Source organism: Pyrus communis, chromosome 4 (genome assembly GCF_963583255.1).
Source record: "Pyrus communis chromosome 4, drPyrComm1.1, whole genome shotgun sequence".
NCBI classification, from domain to species: Eukaryota; Viridiplantae; Streptophyta; class Magnoliopsida; order Rosales; family Rosaceae; genus Pyrus; species Pyrus communis.
This window is the reverse complement of record NC_084806.1, coordinates 8,256,414-8,257,403: the sequence shown is the minus strand read 5'-3', so window position 1 is coordinate 8,257,403 and position 990 is coordinate 8,256,414. Positions and strand designations below refer to the sequence as shown.

The 990-nt window shown below is 39.2% G+C and overlaps 1 protein-coding gene across 1 annotated transcript; it reads right to left on the bottom strand.

The window, feature by feature from the left end:
• Window positions 1-708, bottom strand: LOC137732618 (secreted RxLR effector protein 161-like). Its single transcript, XM_068471924.1, has one exon. The coding sequence runs from the start codon at window positions 706-708 to the stop codon at window positions 1-3; it is 708 nt and encodes a 235-aa protein (XP_068328025.1).
• Between the last annotated feature and the right edge of the window lie 282 nt (window positions 709-990).

The window sequence follows — 990 nt, the reverse complement described above, 5'->3', positions numbered from 1 at the left end:
TTACTCCCACTCATTTGCAGATTCAAATGTTTCATGAACTCTCATGTTATAAACAAGTTTCTTGAACACTCCCACTAGCAAAGCCTTTGTCATGGGATCAACCAGCATGTAATTTGTGCCAATGTGTTCAATATCGACAGTCATCTTCCTTATTTCATCTCTCACTTTCAGATACTTCATATCCATAAGCCTACAAGCTAGTGACCCTTTGTTATTTCTTGAGAAGAACACATCTGCTTTGTTGTCACAAAATAATATCAATGGCCTGTGGATTAAATCAACCACTCTCAAACATTTGATAAGATTTCTCATCCCTATTGCTTGCTTGGTCGCAGTGTAACATGCAATGAACTCTGCCTCCATGGTGGAAGTGGCAATTGAAGATTGCTTGTTGCTCTTCCATGACATTGCTTCATTTGCTAGCATGAATATGTATCCACTTGTAGATTTCCTGTCATCTATGCAGCCAACTAAGTCTACATCACAGTAGGGCACAATTTCAAGATTCTCCATATGACTGTAAACTAGCATGAAATCTCTTATCCTTTTCAAATATCTTATTACTTTCTTGGCCACCACCCAGTGAGTTGTACCAGGATTTGATTGAAATCTACCCAGTACACTCACATCAAATGACAAGTCAGACCTTGTGCAAACTTGTGCGTACATCAAACTTCCCAGTAATGATGCAAAAGGCTTGTTTTTCATACTTAGCCTTTCTAGTTCATTTTTAGGGCAATGATCACTATTGAGTTTGTCACACCCTTGCGTATAGGCATCTCTCCTCCCGAGCACTTTTCCATATTGAATCTTTTGATCACTTTGTCAATATAAGCCTTTTGTGATAGTCCAAGTGTCCTCTTGTTTCTATCTCTTCGTATTTCAATGCCTAGAACAAAATGAGCTTGTCCCAGGTCCTTCATTTCGAAGCTGTCAGTGAGCATGTTCTTTGTTGTACTCAGAAGCTGCATATCTGAGCTTGCCAACAAC